Below are 19,331 nucleotides of genomic sequence, written 5' to 3'. Positions count from 1 at the left end.
CTGATTATATTCATAAATAAAGATGAGATTTAAGTCACTTGGTGAGCTCCAATAACCACTGGATGCCTTAGTCACAGCTCTGTCTTTGGGTAGTGCTCCACAGATTTCCAACAACTGAGATCAGGGCCCAGATACTGTCATCTGACATCAAAGATGTGTTTACTGTTACTCTGTGTTTAGCCCTGTGCGCATTTTGTGCAGGCACTATCTACATTTCAGTACCATGATGGATCACCTAAGGCCACATACTACAATGTAACAGGGGAAATTTGGCTCTGTTACATGTACACACCCCTCTATTCACACATACTGTCTATGAATAGACATCATATAATATCTACGTAACATTTAAAAATCTCATCTAATCAGTCACTTGCCCCAGAAAATTGAGAATGCTAGACAAATTTTAGATTATTTCTCACAATAAAATTTGTGGTAAATATTGAAGAAATATCTACTAGTTGTTGGACTTTCTTGTACAAATGATTTAATATATTCAGGTTTTCCTAACATATTTAAGTATCTATGCTGTACCATATGGCTACAAGCACTTTGTTTACTTACAGATGAAGTGATTCACTAAAGCTATTTTTTCACTACATGTTAATGTTCAGAGATAGATACAGAATCTTAAAGACTTACATTTCATTTTCTATGTGATTTTGTTACCATTTGAATGCTTTCATTCCTATATTTAAACCCTGTTATATCTAGAAGTTATTTTTTGCTTTGTGTTAATTCAAGAAACAAACTAACCCCCCCAAATAACTTAGAAAGAAAAAACTGTTTTGACCGTAAGGATGATTACAAAGATATTTAAATATTCACTCTGAAATGACTGATTTTTGTCTTCCAGGTCAGAATCATTTAATACGGCTCACTTGAGAAAATACCTTTATTCTCATATTTGAGTATGTTTAGTTAAAGTAAAAGCTGGAATGGAAAATAATTAAAAAATTAGAGAGACTGTATTCCCTGTATGTCTTAGAGTTGCATTATATATTCTGATGGCAGAAAGTGATAAAATACTGTTCAAACAGTAGTGATTTCTTTCTACATGGGATGAACTTTAGTTGCAATATCCTTAAACTCCCTTTTCTCGGTCACATACTACTACTATGTGGTATCATCAGAAGTTATGCCTATAATAATACAATTCCTCATAGACCCATGCCCTTCTCCACAGCTGAGAAAAGAAAATGTGTCACTTTATCTTTGGCAAAGGTGTCAGACATATTAAGCTAATTCCTTACTGTGTTAGATACAGGCAGGCACTCTCTGTGAAACATGTGTCTGCAGTGGAACACTACCACACTGAAGGCCTTGGATGCATCTGGGAAACAGAAAAATAAATTAATTTCAACAGAGCTATGAAACAAATGATTTAGTGGCTACAGCAATATATGCCCACATTCTGTCATACACAGAAAAACTTCAAGTAACATCTCTCAAAATAATTTCAAAATTATTCTGACTCATTCGTAGAAACCATTAAGAGTGATTGTTTCAGGAAACGTGAGCCAGTGATGGAGTTACAAAACATTTTTTTCTGTGGCTTAGATACTGTATACCTCCCTATCAGGAATTTTTCATCTCAATATATGCTACATGCTAAATTTGGGCAGGGAGAAGAGTAAACTACCACCAAATAATGCAGCTGCTTTGAAGAAAAGATAGCAGAAAAATTCTTGCACTCATGTGAAGAGAACGAGAACACTGAGCAGTTCTAGAGCCTGCACTGCATGCTATGATCCTGAAATTTGGCAACAAGCTGCCTAAGTGCAAGATGTGAGCTTTCATTCTCAAATGAATATTTAGCCAAATTAGAACGCTTAACAAAACACCCACATATCTAAAGAATAACCATCTCACTCACAAGCATCATTTGCATTCTACTTTGGCTCTTTTCACCTCAACACACATACTTCAAAGCGCTCGCACATTCAATTCTGCCAGTCTCCTTGTCTGTATATATGATCCCAGTATAGATGTTTTTATTTATTTATTTAAGTGGAAAATGGTAGAAACCAGATTAACTGTAAGTGATTCTATCCGTCTGTTAACCCCTAGAAAACAAACAAATGTCTGTACATATGCTTTGTCTTATATATTCTTGCTTTAACAGTCCACAACAGATATTCTCTTGGTAAAACCACTTCTTTTTAAGACACCCAACAACTACATTGATATTTCTGGACTTGAGGAATGAACATCTCTGAAATAACGTCCTGAATTTCTATTTTCACATCTAACTTTAGAAAGTAGTTGGTTTTAAGCTAAACCAACTTTGGTCTAAAGCTAGTTGGTTTTAAGACGTTGCAAATGTGGCACCATGACTGAAGCCAAGAACTCACCACCATTCAGACAAAAAATACATGCAAAAAATTTTTAGTCTACAAGTTCAGTGTGAATAAGCAAACAGATGTGGACAAGATTTGGTGGCTTAGGTTTGTGGTTCTAATAATCTTTGAGAAGACGTATGCTGATGGAAATAAAAGTTGCCTTGAATTCCATGTAATCAAAACAGAAAATAAGGAAGACAAAGTTGAATAAAAAAGAATATCTGGGTTTACTGCAACAAAAAATGTTCAATTAGACTCCACTCCCATGCCAGAATTCAAAAGCAAGCTTTGTATAGGAGATTGAAATTTATACAGTGATCACGAAAGGAGATTACACATTTTTATGAATAATTTCTCTTAAAATACTACTAAAAAAATTTACCAAAAAAAACTTTTACAACCTCTTTTTTTTTTTTCCTCGAAAAGCATCCTACCTGAAGGAAGTATTGGAGACAGACATGATTCACAGATATTCTCCTCTGAAAAACAAAACAAAAGAAAATTAGGCTTTGTTAAAAACTTCCATGTTTACTTTTTATAAAGCAGGCATGAACATACTGCTCTTACAGAAATGGAGCATTTACTTAAGATGCCTAACAATCTATTAAAAATTGAAGAGCAATACTGAAGTAACATTTCTAATAACAACATGATAAATATTTAGATTTGATGATGGTAGAACTGCAGGATTGAGGCTGTTTAGGATCAGTGCTGAAGAGATGAAAGGCAAACTGAAACAAGGAGCATGGGATGGGTGGCTGCTAACTCTGCAGCATTTTGGAGCAGAAGCTCTGGTACTCTGTCCTGTCAGCTTCTGTCTCTGGCGATTAACACTCAGCCGGTGTGAATTACAGCGCTGTACACACGCATCATTAGCACCTTGCAAAATATTTTCAATATTTTCTGGCAATCATCTTGTATCTTTTGCTTTGGTTGCAGATTATTACCATCTGATTGTCCATGTTGGTACTAACCATAATTTTCACCTTTACAGAGGAAATGCAGGACACAATACACTGGCTAGGCAGAGACTGATCAAGAGAAACAGCTGCATGCTGGGTCTTGTAGTTTTTGAGACACAAGTAATTCCTCTGCAAAGGGGAAAAGCATCTACTATCCTCCTACACTCTACAGATAAGGGAAAAATTGCAGGCTTTTGGACAGCTTCCAAAGCAGACAGTCAGGAGGTATATAAACAGTCTATATAAAATAGTCTTTAAAATATTGAAAGTCATCATGTTTCCTCTGTACCCACCATCCACTAGAACACCCTTCATCTGAGTTCGATGCATTTTCTTCAATAAAGAAAGAGAATCAGCAACAAGTATCTTTTTGCATCCTTCCCGCAGCAAGATCTGTTGGTGCAAAGAACATAAAAGACTGGTTGTTGAACAGATGGGTATATCAACTATCTTGACAAGTCACCACTCTGTTTTTGCTGCCAAAGTGAGTGCAAGGAATGTTTAAAACTTTTCAAGGTATTATAAAGGAGGCAAAGGAGGAACCTTTTGTTGCTATCACCTCTACCTAAATGAAAAGCCCACAAAAAAACCCCAAAACCCTACACAACAAAAACAAACATCAAAAAATAGAATTCTTTACAAAGATACTATTATTATAATTATGAACATCTTTCTATGAGATGGTGTTGACAAAATAAAAACAGAGAGGAATTTTTACACTGCCCCTCAGAATTAATTTCCAGATCATTTCAAAATTCTTCTTCCTGTATCTTTTCTGTCTTCTTCAGAAAAGATATTTGATAATCATAAGATCTTCATAAACACTGCAATTCAAAATACATTTTGTTCAAACATATATCCTGCTGAGGAGTCATTTAATAAGCAGTATTAAATGTCTATGCAACTGACCAAAGGTCCCTAGTTCATTCCTCTTCAGCAAAAGTCTCAGCTCCCTTTTGACTTATTTGGTATTTTTCATTAGATTGACCTGTCATTGCCTGAAATGGTTTTGAAACACAGAAGAAGCAAGGGCATAACAATTATATGGAATCTTTTTTGCACAATACTTAATGGAGCAAGTATGGAAAGACAACAAATCCTAGTAAGTATTTTGGACTTTTTTCTTCCTCCTCCCAAACTGATGTTTGGAAATTTGTTTTCCAAGACAACAATTCCTTTGAAAACTGCTTCACGAAGATAATCACAGTCAATTATAATGTGATCAACCCTACTAAAAGAGAGGTATAAAGAAGCAATGTTCATTCCTTTCTTCAGCTCATTCATATTACTGGAGATACCGAGCATTCTAACACAGAGCAAAATACAGCTAATGCAAATACCTAAGAGGAAATGCAATAATAGATTTTACAGCCAGGTGGACACTGTCAAAAACTCTACCTTTTCACATACACATTCTGAAGAAATAAGGACACACTGCTAAGAATGATACGCAGATTAGACTGCAAATCCGAAGTACATTAAAAAAAAAAATTAACACTAACACTGTGAGCATTTCAAATTGGGCATATCAGTGGGTGAATGAGACTTCTCCATTATTGGAGACATTGAGCTATACAACATCTCAGAGCACCAGCAAGTAAATGCAGATCTACAAGGCAAACACTTAGAAAATGAATAATTTTTATCTGTTGATAATCTCAGGAACATTCTGGCTATGTCTTTCCCTTGCCCACTTTATCCAAAGGCAACAAAGAATGTAAAATTTTGTTCTAAATAAAGAAAGACGTTGCTAGGCTTGAAAAAAATACAAGAAACTTTTAGCAAGGACAACTGAATGGGACTGTGTCAAGTCCAACTCCTGGCCCTGCAGAGGACAACACCAAGAATCACACCAAGTGCCTCTGAACATTGTCCAAAATGTTTCTTGAACTCTGATAACCTTGGTGCTGTGACCATGTTAAATGAAAGAAGCAGAACAAAGAAAGAATGGAAGATGGAAGTGTGTCCTAGCATTTCTTAATTAAATATAGTGTGCTAATAGAAAAAATTCATTGAAAAGAAAGAACAATGAAGAGGGAAACAACAGACATCACTAGCTCATTGGAAAACCTCAATAATGTTTGATGCCTTAAAACCCAAGAGTAACAGAAATATCTGATAAAATGTATATTTTAAGAAATATGCACTTTCTCCCATTATTTAAACAGTACTAAGATCTTTCCATACCACATTTAATGACTGACAGACCTTATCTTGCTAGAAATGTAATACAGTAGGCAGCCATTATTATATAAAAGGAAAAATTGCAATGCAGAATGCAAAGTATCTATTCTCAAGGTAATAAATTCCCAACACTTCTGTAGAAATTTAATGAAGACCTCAAAAATGGGTAATTTGAGAGTTACAGAAAGTACAAGAAAGGGAATTTGAGTCCAGAGAGAGGGAGCTTTAATAAAGGGGAGAGAAACAGGTAACTGTGCACCCTAAGGTTAAGTTGAACTAAAACTGACATTGGGCATAAATCTGTGATGAAACCACTTTCCAAGAAGAAACAGAATTGAGGATAAAAATTAATTTTATTTATCCTTTAAAAGCATGTAATTGTGAGCACAAGCATGACAGTATCAGATGCACCTACAGAAAGAAGTTTTAGGCAGAAATAATGCCTTTCATTAAATTAATGCTAAAATAAAAACTTGTTGTGAAAAAAAGTTTGTTTTCTGGCTGTATTGGGGAAGATATTAGGCATAAACCATTCTATTTGATTGGAACAGTCTTGATTTACATTTGTAGCCTAACGTTATCTTAAAAGAAAAGCACTGCAGTATGGAGTTATTTTTAAAGCAAATACTCAAAACTATGGGAATTAATTTAGGCCTTGATTCAGCTTAACCCACAAAGAATTCCAAGTTTCTCAAGGCTAGTTAACTAAATTCTTTCAAATAGCATCACTGCCACACTAAAACCACATTATTTTTAGGCTTTACACACATGTCCCCCTGTGCAAGCTGCCACCTGCCCTCTAGTGCCCCCAAGGTGTCTGAACAGCGTTTTTAGTTATGTTCAAGTTCAGAACCTAACAATTTTTTCAGGTGCTGTTCCAAGCAAGATTCACTGTATTGTCATTAGGTTCTTCTAGTTCATAAACTCTATTATGAATGGATAGATGTGAATTCTGTGAATGGATTAATGTCTGTTACACATCAAGAGTTCCTGCAGGTTCAATCAAAGTGCAAACTAGTAAGTCAATGTTTGAGTAAAATGGCTAATCCACAAAATCTCAAAGTATTACATCTAAACAAATTGCTTCTGTATTTTAAAGCTAGGGGAAAAGGAGTCTTAGAAAACCAACATCTTTCAAAGATTTATTTTAACAAATGACATAGAAAGGGTGAAAAATGAAGCAGTTCTTTCTAAAACAAGATTCTTCCAATACCATAAGCAGTTCCTACATTTCATTCAGATACAAACCAAAGCTGAAAAGACACCTATTTTATCAATTTGCAAAGCATAACAGGCTTATAATTAACTCACAAGTCTACAAATAAGGAGATTTTATTATCAGCCTTCTCTGGGAGATATGTGATCCAATGCTTTAGAAACCTGGAGAATGGTGATTCATTTGCACTTAAAAAATGCACTAGGAATGTTTAATTTCTAATAAGTAAGTAGGTTTCTCTTTAAGACAACCTGTCTAATTTATCTATATATTTATGACAGCAAAAAAGTAGATTTCAGAAGCAGTAAAAAAGCTTCAGACTGCACTTTATGTGATAAAATATTATCCTATTAAAATTCAAAGAACTATTACTTTGTCGTTTGTGAATGTTACTGTATATAAACACTAAAATCAGCATCATTTCAGCAGTAAATAAACTTTCATCATTGCAATCAGGGTCATTTGATTATGTACTATGGTTTTAATACATTAACTCAAACAACGTCAAAGATAAAATATCAAAATTAATTATCTTCATGGGTAAAAAAAGCCAACAAAAAATCACTTCAAGGTTTAATCCCAATTCTAAAAACCACTTAAATATTTCTCTGCTTAGGGGTATAGTTAGAGGTGTGTTCAGTTTTAAGCTCATGGCGGAATTGCAGAAAAAAATTGTACATGATCTGTGTTTTATTTTTGCCCAAAACAATATCTCATTCTACTTTAGTGCTATGCTTGGTTGGTTGTCAGTGATCAGATTTCAAAGGTTAACCACAAAGCTGAGGTTAGCTCAGAGTAACATATAGAGCAGTGGCAGCATTTCATCTAGTGGATGGCAGTTTTTTTAAGTGGAGCCATCAGTCTGCAATCTGTCAACATTATTAAAAAACTATTCAAGGAAGAGTCCATGTTAAAAAAAAAATTACAACAAAATTTGCATTAGTAGACTTTCTTGTTGGATTCTCTAATGCATACTGTGAGTCACACATACTTTGGTAGCCACTCAATTTGATTTATTTGGTTTTGCTGGGATGGAAAGGACTGTTCTCAAAAGGACAAAGTCTGTCAAAGGCACTGCTTTTAACTCCTACCCGTATTTGACATCACACCTAAGTAAAGTTTACTGGTATGAAAATTCAAGAGCATAATAGGAAATTTGCATCTGCATGCTTACATAGGCATAAAAAAATTTTATCAGGGCTTGCAAAAGGAGCCCACAACTAAACAACATAATGGCACAGTGGTAACATATTTTGGGAAGCCATCATTATGAAAAGACCAGCACAGTTTTTGTGTTAGGCAGTGACTTGCAAGTGAAGCAACAGATTCTCTTTCCACTTGCACTCCTTCTTCATGGATCCTAGCACAAGATTCTTTTTGCCTTTGAAAATGAGGGCAATAAAACATAGGAATACAGAGCTTGAGATTCAAAAAGATGAAGATATAGAAAATCCTAGCCAATGAAATTTGTATTTCTGAGTAAGTTCAAAATGTCTGGTATATGCTCCATGCTACACATCAAGTGATTTCTACTAAAAGCCAGAGTTCTGCCAGGCCAGAATAAAGGCCAGTGACTTCTCAGCCTGAACCTACACAACATGTGCAGAGGTATGACCAGACATCACACAAACACACTTAAGACTAGCTTTAAAACAGCTAATGAGGCAGCAATAACAAAAATAGTCCCTCTTGAAAATTTGAGTTCCTCTATAAAAGTGGCTACTTTGGTGAGTGTGCAAGACTAGCAATAAGATCTCTAAATTTCAATGTAGACATACCATCTGTTCATGAACAGTGCATTTCATGTTGCCAGTAACACTTAAGGAACAGACTTATTTTAAACTATAACTCACACATCTCTAATGAAATATTGCCTTTTTTTGGGCTATACTTTTTTCTATCATACAAGAAAGCCAAGCACAAATTACATTAAGATTCACTAATTTCTATTATCCCTATGAAATCTAAATTTTAACCCTAGAGCTATCCAACTCTGCTTCAAAATCAATTAATTTGAAATCCATAAATCATTTCAATGCTAACAGTAAATTATTTTAGATATCATTCTCAAGATTAAATACATGCTTTTAATCCAAAAGTAATTCTGTTAAAAGGTATTTGAAGAAAAAAATTGTTGACATATTTTGGGGATGGAAATTGTATTTTCATCCCCAAAATATGACCATACTGATGTCATCAGCTTTGTCTGAAGCCATGCAATGTACTCTGTATATGTGTAAAGCTGTAACTATGCTCACAGCACTTTCTCAGTTTGCCTGCAAACACAACACATTTTGATTTAATGAGAATCCAGGAATAGGAGGATCAATGGTGGTACTGACAGCAGCAAGATTAACATGTAACTGTTGAAATGCAGCATGGTATTTAGCTATCCCCCATTTTGGAAGGATACTAGCTTTGGACTTCACCCAATGAAGTCAAAACCTGAAGTAATGTTAAAACATGCATTATATGCAAACATGTATCTATTTACAAGTGTTGAGAGATGAAGAAATGTAAAATGCTTCTTTGAAATAGCCAAAGTCATAATCTGAAGTTCACATAAAAATAAAATAATGGAAAAGCCTTAGAAAGGCTTAAACCCTGCCCTGAAGGGAGATATGGCCTAGCAAGATACCAGCCATGACCTTAATGTAACCATTGAGTGCATCTGTTTCCTTGAAATGTTGAAAGACTAACAGCAGACGGGGAACAAATGTTTGAGGCTCAGAAAATCAGAGTTTCAGCAGCCTACTGAGCTACATTTTCTTGGACTCTGCACAGTCACACTGTAGGCATCTGTATTTTTTCAGTAGAGCAATGGAGAACAGCATAACAGAGAATTCAAGTTCATGACTGCTTTCGTAGGAGAGAGATTTAAATATGCAGTGCCACACAATCTGCTGGCTACTTACAGGGAACACTGAAAGATATGCTTCTTGTAAGCTCTTACAAACATATCTTAGAACCAATCATGCAGGGGACTGCACATATCAATTATTCTGGGGCAAGAACTTCCATAATCCAGTGAACAGTCCAGTTTTTAAAAAATGCATAAACAGCAACACAGGCACAGAATATTCTGAGTTGGAAGCAGCATTAGAGTCTAACTCTAAAGTGAATGGTCCATAATACAGGAATTGAACCTACAACCTCAGCATTATTAGAATCATGCTCCAACCAACTGATTCTGCACCACTGACATGAATTTGATTTTAAAAGTTCATTTTCCTTCAGTTAGTATGACACTTAACATATGACTCTAACATGAATGTTTCAGTGAGGGCATGTTGCATTCTGCCTCCATTCTGCTTCTGCACTCATGTGAAACAGAACAAGAAGTACTGGTCATGAAACTTTCCAATACTAAACAGCTGGGCAGTGTAAAATAGGCTGAATCACTCAAGATGCTTCCAGTTGTACTTACCCACCAGGCTTCTGACAGTATGGTAGACATTTAGAAGGGCCAGATGCCATCAAGAAATCTCAGCAAATTTCCACTATTTCTGTCATTGTTTTGTGTGGGCCCACTATGTCCATGACCAATGACTGAATAAATCCTGACAGCAATTTATTGTGCTGTTCAGTGACAAAGATGGTTTGCTGTCTCTCTGAAAATTAGTATCCCATGAAGAATGCAACATCTACCTGCAAGTTGTAGTCCTGAAGAATTTTCACTAGTGAGTCTCTCAAATTAGGAATCTCCATGCCTTCCTTAATGCGGTGGATCAAAAGAATAGGATCAACATGGGTTCCAATATTGTTCAGCAAACCAGTAATAAAAGCTGTGAAAAACAAGAGGCAAAGAAATTAAGAAAAACAATCCAGCACAATACCTGATTAAAAGATACTATGGTGACAAGCTACTTGACAGTTCTCTAATAAGTGAAAACACTAAGTCTCTTCTACAGTCTTTGTATGTTTCTTGCAGCTGTATTTACTTGAACACAAGCCTTTGGGAAAGTGAGGAAGATACAGTCTGGCAACTTACAGAACTTCCAGCGTATTCAGCAAAGTAGTAACTGAGTCTCCAGCACAAACTCACAGGTAAATAATGCATTTTGATTCAATAAAAAGAGCACTCAAACAAATAGTGTTTAACTACTAACTAACAACTACTTTATGTGGTAATTCCATTCCCAGTTCCAGGGTATAAAAACAAACTTTCAAGCACCTAACCTGATTTCAATGTGTTTCTAAACATTGATGAGAGCGACATGATAGAAGTCTTTTGCTCTTTGAAGAGCATCTGGGTAAAAAACCCACTAGAATGATGACTCAAGGCTGTGTTTTTCCTTCAACCCCCACAACTGAGGAATATCAGTAGAGCTGCTCTACACACAGGCAGAAACTGTTATATAGAGTTACTGAGAGAATTCTGTATGTTTTGAATCTCTTTTGCTCTAAAGGTGTCACTGACTTTAGTGATGCATTCAAGTATGGGTAATTTGAGAATGCCATTCTTCTTGAGGTTTAAAAGATTCTGGTCACTTCTTCCTTTCAAAATTAGCATCCATGGGATGAAAAGATACATATTCTGACACTAATTCTACAAGACTGTCAATTCCCCAGAAAAGAAGTTCCAAGAGAGACTTTACAGTCTTGATTTAAAGCACCAAAAGGGGCTGCAAAAACCAGTGGAGTAGATAGTTAAGAAAATTCTCTGTTTTCTTAATCATTTGAACTTTGAATCTGCCTCCTTGACAACAGTGATGCTTATGTTTCTGAGTCCATTTAACCTTTTAACTTGGAGTAGCTATTCATATAATGAATGAAAGGCAAAATGCACCCATTATTACCAATCTTACCTTTGTAACACAGTAAAAAAATTAATTAGTTGTTTTACTGAAGGAAGAAAGGTGTAGGCTTTTCATTTTCAGAATCTCGAAGGGAAGCAGTTGTAATAAAATAGTATGCAAAATCCTCATCAAACCTGCAGACAGTGTTTTGAGGCTGTCTAGAAATGAAGTCTCATTCCGCTAAACTAAAAGCACTACTGTCCCCTTGATTTTTCATTAAGGACATAATTATGCAGAGCTTATTCATTGTGTAGCATACTCTCACACTGCCTTACTGCAAGTTTTTATGCACAGTAGGACAGCTGTGTTGTCCTTCACAAACTAGAAAACTTCCCTGACCAAACAAAAACACCTTCTCTAACATACGTGTGAACAATTTAATCCTTTATTTGCATAAGCATTACACACATGCAAGCTTCCCAGAAACTATCCCACTTACGTGGTTTGTCAATAGAATATAAAATGAGATCTTCCCAAAGTTCTCCATCATCCTGTTCCTTGGCAAATTCAATAGCTTTATCTACATCTTGCAATTCTTCCATTATCATCTTCAAGGCACTGCGGCTATTACCCATCCTGCCTGGAAGGAAAAATAAGAGACTATAAATGATAATTGCTCACCATGTTCGGTGCTCTTCCAATAAGAATTTTCTAACTGTGAAGTTGACTCAGACTAATTCAACTAAGACCCAATCTAGTCTATTCAGATGCAGGAATGCAAATCAGTATAATATGAATAAGTGCTTGGAGCAGTTTGCTGGACTGGGACCTGGAGGCTTTCTCAAGGATGTGTTGGGTCTTATTTGGGGTTCTGAACTGCAGCAACATCTAACATGAGGGGGAGTGTGTGTATGTGTAGAGATGTAAACTATAACATGAAATACCAGCTTCAAGGGCCCACATGAGCCCTCTTAATTTGCAGTAAATACAGCACAGCTTACACTCATGAAAAATAAGAGGAAACAGGAAGAAGCAGCAGAAATTATGAACTACTTCCAAAATAAATTTATTAGTAAATCTTACTCTCCACTGGACTGAAATGGTCCACAAAATATTCTTCTTACTGAACCAGAGATTGTTTAAAAAAATATTTACTATTCTGTTCATGACTAATACATAAACATACATATAAGTGTTCCAATGCCTCTCATTCAGAGGGAGATTTCTTGGCCAGCTGAAGGAGTTAATTTACAACTAACTTAATGTAAAAAAATGATAGAAAGCAATATAAGCAAATCTTTCATCTCAGCAAAAAATAGTACCAAGCTTTTAAGACTTATTTAGAATAAAACAATTGTTTAATTTATCCTCTCTTTTCAAAACCAACAGTATTACTCTTCTCTTGGAGATTGTATCAGAAATAACTTCCCACCCAACTTGCTCCCCATAACCTCTGCAACACTTCCAGAACCCCAGAAGAACACCAAGTAAAAAACATAGTAACACAATATATGAAGTTAAGACATCATATCCACCCAGTGCTTTGTTTTATTTTCTAAGTCATGTTATTTGGTTTAGATATTAGACAATATATCTTCATACCACAAACTTTATTACAAGTTTAAAAGTGTTGTAATTGATCACAGTTATTTATTCTGAGTTACTTACTCAGAAGATAGACTGTCTCCTCTACAAAGTTCCTCTGCTGGCAGATCTCAAGAGCCTTGAATGTAGGGGAAGAGAAGAGAGAAGAGAATATATGGAAACCATGCAACATGAAATTTTATTGATCACAAATGCTGCAAGAAGCTTGAAGTGATTTTTCTATGTAGTTACATTTTTCATTTTGACAAGAACACAGCTCCCTTAATAAGCACTGCCAAGTCCTCTGGCCTTAATTAAGAAGAGAAACTCTGTGACTTCCATGACTCTCTTTAAAATTCTTCTCTGAGACGGAATAAATCTGGGGACAGAACAGGTATTTCAGTCTGGACTATGTCAATCTCTGCCTTTAATTCTACTGGTAACTTCTTTATTCTCCCTCCAAAGGTTGGTTAATACAAAACATTAAAGTTATCTACTACCAAGACTTGTTTCCTGTGGGTGGACTTACGTAGTCTCTAGTGATGGAAGTCTGCTTGACATTCATTAATAACACAAGGCTGAAAATCTCTTCAGGGTAACCAGAATGGTTTCAGAAGAGAGAGTGCCCTCCAAATTTTGTACCAAGAAGACAATGCAAAATAACAAATGTGAAAGAATATGGAGAAAGCATTTCTTGTAAATTTGGTTTAAAGACCTGAGGGAGTATCTTCAGCAGCTACAGAATCTGTGTGTAGTTGGAAACCAGCACAATTATAAAAACTACCAAACTGATTACCAACAAGTTTGTAGTAACAGGAAATCAGGAGGGGTGGTATGCCACAAACAATGCCATGTCTGTTTCCAATTTGGAAACAGAAATCAAACTCAAGATTCATAGCATTCATGTAAAGACAACTGTTCACCAACCTTCACACTTGGAAATCAAAGTTTTAAATACATAAAGTATAGCTACAATCAAAGATGAGGTAGGAATTTAATTTTCCTTCCAATTCTCATTATTTCAGAAGAATTATTATGAAGATTAGACGTATGGACAATAAATTTTGGGCTAGGGGTAAGCAAATTACCAACTAGATAGTTCAGGTGAAGGAAGGTATGAATACTACCAATAAGTTATATACACAGCTGACAGCCCTCTTTTTCCTCTCCACTTAAAAGCTAAACTGCAAAGCACCAGGTATTCAGTAGTTCTAGATACTGCCATTTCCTGACTGTCATGCTCCCTCTAGAGGAAAACAGGGAACATTCCTACTTCTCTTCCAGCTCATTTTTAAAATGTTTGCTAAACTGCACTTGACTAAAAGTGGCTTACTTCTAGAGACCACAAATTATTTCTTCTTGATGAGTTTATAATTTCATTAGAACAATAAAAAGAGCAGATTTTTTTTCAAACAGAAATTGCTTTTTGCAATTTATACACTTAACAGGAAGTGAAAATAGTAGTAACTGGGAAATTCTTAGTCCCCTTTTCAATTTCTCAGAACAAAGACCTGTATGTCACAAGAAGTGTTATTATACAGCATGCATGGTAAGAAGTATAATTACAGAATTCATAGCATCTTTTTGTCTCTTCCTTAGCTTCTTACTGAAAGATGTTAACATTTTAATATTAAGGTTAGAATTACACATTTTTTCTGACAATCTCTCTTGACTTTGTTGATTACTGCACCACACCTTCCAGAAGCTGACTTGTCTCTGACCTATTCTTGCTCAAAGCCTGTATCTTCAGCAAAGTAATGCCAGCAATGAGCATCAGTTTCACACAGCACTTTTCTGCACCACCTGCCACTAAAGATAGGAGGCTGGACATGCAATAACAAAAATTAATTTGCCTCAAAATTAAAGAAAAATGCAGGTAAGGTTTTATACATAAAACCATGATCACATGAATAACACATAAGGTAAGAAACTAAGAATCGTAAAATTGAAAACAAGTAAGCCAATATTGTAGACCAAAGTTCCTGGCTGGAAACCTCTCAGGCTCACTGCCTAAACTATTCAATCTATTTTCGGGTATAGGTTTCACCAAGTCCCAGTTCTCCAATCTGAGAATGTATAATAATATAAGAACGTATTTTCCAGTAGACAAAAGCATGCAAAACAAGAGAGGTACCAGGAACAGTACTAGTTTTCTTTGGAATGTTAACCATGTAGTACAACATACAATATTACACTTGAAAACTGTGTCATCATTATAGCTGCATATGGATAGGCAAGGTCTGCTCTGCTCAGCCATTAACAGCAACAAATACAAATAATAAAATACTGACCCATCTAAACCAGAAAATTTAAAATTTCCATTTGTTTCACATTAATTCAGGCAGGGGAAACAACTCATGATTGGCCTTACCTTTATGAATTTTGTAATTTGACAAGAAAGAGCAAGGAAGGAAAACAGAAAAAAAAATAATAATATTAGAAGATGGAAACCTGGTACTCTATAAATCCTCAAGTGTATTAGCCAAATTACAAAGACAAAACACTTTTAGCCCTGTTAGTTCAGTGACATATATTGTGTATATTATTCAACAGAAACTTATGACCTTACAATAAAAAGATAGAATAACTACAGTTACAGCTACTGGTTTTTCAAGATCTAACACTGACAGCTCTTAGATGTGGCAAAATGATTGTCAATTTATTTTCAATTGATTGTCAATTTCAATTTCAATAACCTACTGTTCAGTGAGGCTAAGCACTGATGAGTAGATATGCTGTAGCTAGAACTGTAGTCAGAGCTGTAGTCAGAACTTCTGCATTAAAAATACCCATGAATTTCTGCCCTGTGAGCTGAGAGAGGAAAGTCTCAGCTGTCATCAGCTCTGCAAACCAAACGGCAGATGATCGTCACAAACTTAAAGGATCCCTCACATTGGCAGTAGAGGGCAGTACCAGACACGGCTTGAAATTCACAAGACTACAAGCTACAGACCATGACCTTAATAAAAATCAAGGACTTATGCTTAGATTTTTGGGGCTTACCTTCTCCAGTGGGCAGTGTGTGCTGTCTCTGAGAAATGGAAGTAAGTTTGGTCGATCATATTCAGCATAAAGACTGATCTGTTTCTCATGATATCGTTGGCCTTTATGGTGGTCTCTTTTGAAAAGCTTGTGTAAATACTAGGAATCAAAAAAGAATCAGAATTCAAACTCACTTATTCAATATTATTAATGGAATAACAGAAACTCCTGAGTTGGAAGGGAGCCACATAGATAATCAAATTCCAACTTGCCCTGCACAGGACAGCCCCAGGAACCACACCATGTTCCTGAGAGCATTGTCCAAATGCTTCTTGAACTCAGATAGGCTTGATGCTGTGACCACTTCCCCAGAGTGGAAGACTGTTCCAGTGCACAGTCACTGCAGGGGGCAAAGCTTTTCCTAACATCTAACCTAAACCTCCCCTGACACAGCTTCATGCTGTTCTCTTGGGTCCTGTCACAATCAACGGAGAAGAGATTATGCCTGCTGATGCTTCCCTTGTGAAGAAAGTGTAAATGCTACAAGGATTCCCCTCAGTTTCCTCTTCTCCAGGCAGAACAAAACCAAGTGACTCAGCTGCTCTTTGTGCGGCTTCTCCTCTAGACCATTCACCATCTTTGTTGCCTTCCTCTGTATGCATCCCTTCTGTAAACTGACAGTCTGTCAGTTGCCTTTGCAAAGATCTTAGGCTGTGGACTGCACTTTTCATAGATCTGCTTCCCATAATCAGGTCTCTAACTCATAAATCATCTCATCACCAGATGAACACCTGAACTCTATCTGTAATCAGCAGCAAGTTAAACTTCCCTCTCTGATACAGCCCAAGCCCACAGTCACATATTATGTGATTACAGTGATACTGTTATTCTGTACAAACAAAAACAATTCGACAGTGTATGAAGTTACAGCTCCAGAAAAACAAGCAATTCACTTTCTCTATGGATCAGCAAAACGTATTTTAGATCTGCACCCACCAACCAATCCCATTTTTGGGTAGGGAAAAAGGAGGAATAAAAACAAGAAATAATTGACCAGGAAAGACAAGCGCCTACAATGCTATAAGGAGATGTAAATAAGCCTGCATTACGTTATCAAATTCTCACAGGTACACATTTTTAGATCATTTAACTACTGTGAAGAAGGTATAGCTATGCTAAATAGGAAATTGGCAGAATAGCCACTTTGATGATTTAAGACATTTCAGTGTCAGGTTCATTTTGACAAAATAAACACACCTGTAAAAGGTAAGTCCAGCCAAGAGTTTACTCAGCTCAACTTCAAATCAACAGAATACAGGAATACTTACCACATGCTGTAACTCAGGCCTGTTTTCTAGCTCTTCAACAACTCTGTCAATCTGAAACAAAACAAACCTGTGATAAACATCACATTTACAAGACTGGAAAAAGGACAGGTAATAAAAGCTGGCATTGGACTGCCATGCCATAAACTTGTTATACTCACGGAAATTTTATCTTCATTATCCAAAAGCATGTCTACTGCTTTCTACAACAGAGAAAGAGAACTCAAGTAGGTAACAGGCACACATATTTTCTTACCCTCTATATAGTATTATGCTTATTCACAGACGGGTGTCAGATGGACAGACCTACTCTTTTCAGCAACAGAAATTCTTCCAGAATACTTCATTAAGTTCCCTCATTAATAGCAGTAAATGCTGTGCACCTACACTGCAGGTGAAGTATGCCCACTGAATCACCATCAGTCACAAAAAGCTATCGCCAAACGATGAGAACTGCAGGGTGATGACTACGTAAGAAACACACAATTCAACCTGCCTCACAACTGGATTCCTCCAAACTACCTGGAGACCACTACCATTAATCAAGCAGACAAGATCATGTAAGTCAAGTGGCCACCAGGATTCAGGTTCTGCTTCCTCTTTCAAGAGCAAACTTTTGCTTCACTTTCAAAAAATACCAAACTACAGATTCCTGATACTACTTCTTCTATTGAATTAAAGAAAAATTATACTTTTTTCCCTCCATGAATGGAGAAACATGGGCATACTAAAGATGATCATCAACAGTAGAGATCCATATTTTAGCTACAGTGCTTAAACAACTATTGCACTGAAAAAGGAGATCTACTTGGTTATCTTCCCAGTGATCACACCAAAATTAATTTGCTTGGATTTTACAGCCAGCTGGAAAGAAAAAAGGTAGAATTCAGCATGGAATAAAAACTTTCTGATTTTTGGAATTAAGATCGATAACCTTGTAAAATTTCAGAAGCAGATTAATTTTCTGTGGTGAAAGGAAATGGCAAGTACATTTAATATATGCTTAAATAAATTCACTATCTCCTTTCTTTGGCTTATTAATACCATTATTTGATTCAAAATACAGAAAGAATAATATGGTGAAATGATACTCTGTGTGAAATGATATTCAATGTTGTGACTTGAGAATCACAACAACGTTCTCAAATGATGCGAACACTCACTTTTCTCACTGAGAGTGACAAATGGAAATGGAAAGGAAACACAAATGGAAATATGAAGGAAAAAAATAATCCTTGGGTCAATTATTTTGCAATCTAGGCAAACAATCTTCCTTATCCCAGAATGTATCCAGATGTAGCAAACACATTCTCTAGCTCAACATCATCTATAGATCATTTAGTTTTAATCTGTTAAATTGTATTTAGAGGAAAGTGAATATAAAATCATTAGGATCACTATACCTCTGAATCGAAATCCATGAGCAGAACAATTTTGTCTCTAATAGAACTGAAGAGATTGTGCTTGTGGATCAACTGGAAGACATCTTTGTGCCTCAGAGTTAGGTAGATTTCTAGGGCTCTGCCATACCGCTGATCGTAAGTGTACCTGGTAGAAACAGGATTATAAAACATGTAATATTACATACTTAAGTGTAGGAAAATCACTTACGAGAGAAAATATAAACATACTCTAGTATGTAAAATGTTAGGATACCACTTGAATTTATAAATATCTAAACAGACCTGTGATTCATTTTTGTAAGGGAAAATAAACATCAGGCAACATTAATTTCACCTCTGTTTATATTGGCCTTCATTTGTGTTTGGACTGCAGTTTTTCCATTTTCATTCTCCATTTTCAACTCACAGGGGAAGACACACAAAATGCTAGCCTTTCAATTATTGGAAACCAACTGGAACATTCTTCAGAGCTTAAAAAACATTGTTCTCTTAGAACTTTTGGACAGATTGTAACACAGTAATTCTTCTTTTTTCAAAGAAGAGAGAGAAAATAACACAGTGATCAGGCTGAGAAAATCAAAGAGCTTTATCCCT

General features: G+C 35.9%; 1 protein-coding gene across 4 annotated transcripts in view; it reads right to left on the bottom strand.

Moving 5' to 3' along the window:
- VPS41 (VPS41 subunit of HOPS complex) overlaps positions 1-19,331 on the bottom strand; it is a 117,654-nt gene that overhangs the window by 7,621 nt on the left and 90,702 nt on the right. For all 4 annotated transcript variants that reach the window (XM_014267022.3, XM_074541642.1, XM_005487003.4 and 1 more), the window contains 10 exons: positions 18,738-18,882; positions 17,496-17,537; positions 17,338-17,388; positions 16,031-16,168; positions 13,112-13,166; positions 11,943-12,083; positions 10,353-10,489; positions 3,598-3,697; positions 2,777-2,821; positions 1,254-1,333 (listed from right to left, as the gene is read on the bottom strand). In XM_014267022.3, the coding sequence (XP_014122497.1) occupies positions 1,254-1,333; positions 2,777-2,821; positions 3,598-3,697; positions 10,353-10,489; positions 11,943-12,083; positions 13,112-13,166; positions 16,031-16,168; positions 17,338-17,388; positions 17,496-17,537; positions 18,738-18,882 (934 nt within the window). The remainder of the gene's footprint in view (positions 1-1,253; positions 1,334-2,776; positions 2,822-3,597; positions 3,698-10,352; positions 10,490-11,942; positions 12,084-13,111; positions 13,167-16,030; positions 16,169-17,337; positions 17,389-17,495; positions 17,538-18,737; positions 18,883-19,331) is intronic.

This window comes from Zonotrichia albicollis, chromosome 1 (genome assembly GCF_047830755.1).
Source record: "Zonotrichia albicollis isolate bZonAlb1 chromosome 1, bZonAlb1.hap1, whole genome shotgun sequence".
Taxonomy (NCBI): Eukaryota; Metazoa; Chordata; class Aves; order Passeriformes; family Passerellidae; genus Zonotrichia; species Zonotrichia albicollis.
Note: the sequence above shows the minus strand (reverse complement) of the source record. Positions and strands in the feature narration are given on the sequence as shown.